General features: G+C 34.4%; 1 protein-coding gene across 4 annotated transcripts in view; it reads left to right on the top strand.

The window, feature by feature from the left end:
• LOC106526264 (periphilin-1) overlaps positions 1-1,233 on the top strand; it is a 24,934-nt gene that overhangs the window by 4,219 nt on the left and 19,482 nt on the right. For 3 of the 4 annotated variants that reach the window (XM_014020829.1, XM_014020826.1, XM_014020828.1), the window contains exon 3: positions 589-674. In XM_014020829.1, coding sequence (XP_013876283.1) covers positions 589-674 — 86 coding nt within the window. The remainder of the gene's footprint in view (positions 1-588; positions 675-1,233) is intronic. The other variant, XM_014020827.1, reaches the window with a different exon arrangement.

Genomic DNA, 1,233 nt, shown 5'->3' with positions numbered 1-1,233 from the left:
GTTTTTCTTTAATAGAATTTTTGGACAAAAAATCGCAATATATTGCGATATATCGCCTTGCTTATAGTATTGCATTATATCGGGATATACCGTATCGTGACCCCTCTGTCATGATATGTATCGTATCGCCAAATTCTTGCCAATACACAGCCCTATCTTCCATGCAGACACAGAAATAACAGCTGAGGTATCTCCTGTCTTATCATCTCCTTTTCCATTTTTACTCGTGTGTTTTTTTTTTTTTTCCTTCTGCCAGGAACCGTGTGAAAGTGTCAGGATTTAGTAGTCAAGTTATATCCTGTGTCCAGTTTTTGTCCTGTCTGTGTGTCTAAAGAAATCAACATTTACCTGCTGAACAGGGTGTAAAGATGACACCGGTTGAACAAAATGTATAATTTGAAATATTCCTGATCAATATTTTAACAAATAATATACCAGTGGTCTTTTGAATCATTTATTCCACTGAGGATATTTACAAATTCTTGTTCCTTTTTAATTGATGATTTTTTTCATTATACACAATTAAACATTTGTTTTGAACTGTAAACTCTTATAAGCCAAATAACTTGTTCTCTTCTGTGTTAATAGTGGCATATCATCATGATCGAAGCTCCATCAGAGAGGCATATGAAGAGCGCTTTTCACCTGTAGATGCAAGAGAGGTATATTGGGTGGTGGGTTCTGTGTTACCATTATCAATAATTTAGTAATGCTGAATATTATTGACTGCTTTTAGAAAACAAATGGAAATCAGTGAAATTAGCCAAAATTAAACCAAAGATGCAACAATCTGTTTGTTTCACAGTAGTTACATTTCAGAATATAAGTAGAATCACTCCAGATATTGTAGAAATATTTAACCAACAGATTGTTATGGAATTACAGAGATACTAATGTCCCGGCTCAGTCACTTCTAAAATGAGTGACAGGTTCGACGTAGCTCCAGCTGGGACAAGTCAGAAGTGTTTTAAAGCAGTCAAGCTTTATCTTCTGGTTTCTTCACAGCAAGTATGCTAAAACGTAGGAAAAATTATTCCAACTTTCAAGGAAACATGAATAAAAGTTGCATTATTTGAAGAAATACATATCATCATTCACCTTTTTATTATTATTTTTTTGTACAAGAATTTTGCATAATCTGTAAGAACTCAGAGTTTGCATTAGGGATGACTCTCAGCTACTATATCAGATTTCAGCACGATGTAGGGCTGGGCGGTATGACCTCAAATTCAT

Source organism: Austrofundulus limnaeus, unplaced genomic scaffold (assembly GCF_001266775.1).
Source record: "Austrofundulus limnaeus strain Quisiro unplaced genomic scaffold, Austrofundulus_limnaeus-1.0 Scaffold267, whole genome shotgun sequence".
Taxonomy (NCBI): domain Eukaryota; kingdom Metazoa; phylum Chordata; class Actinopteri; order Cyprinodontiformes; family Rivulidae; genus Austrofundulus; species Austrofundulus limnaeus.
The sequence above is the reverse complement of the archived record's forward strand: the minus strand, read 5'-3'. Positions and strand labels throughout refer to the sequence as shown.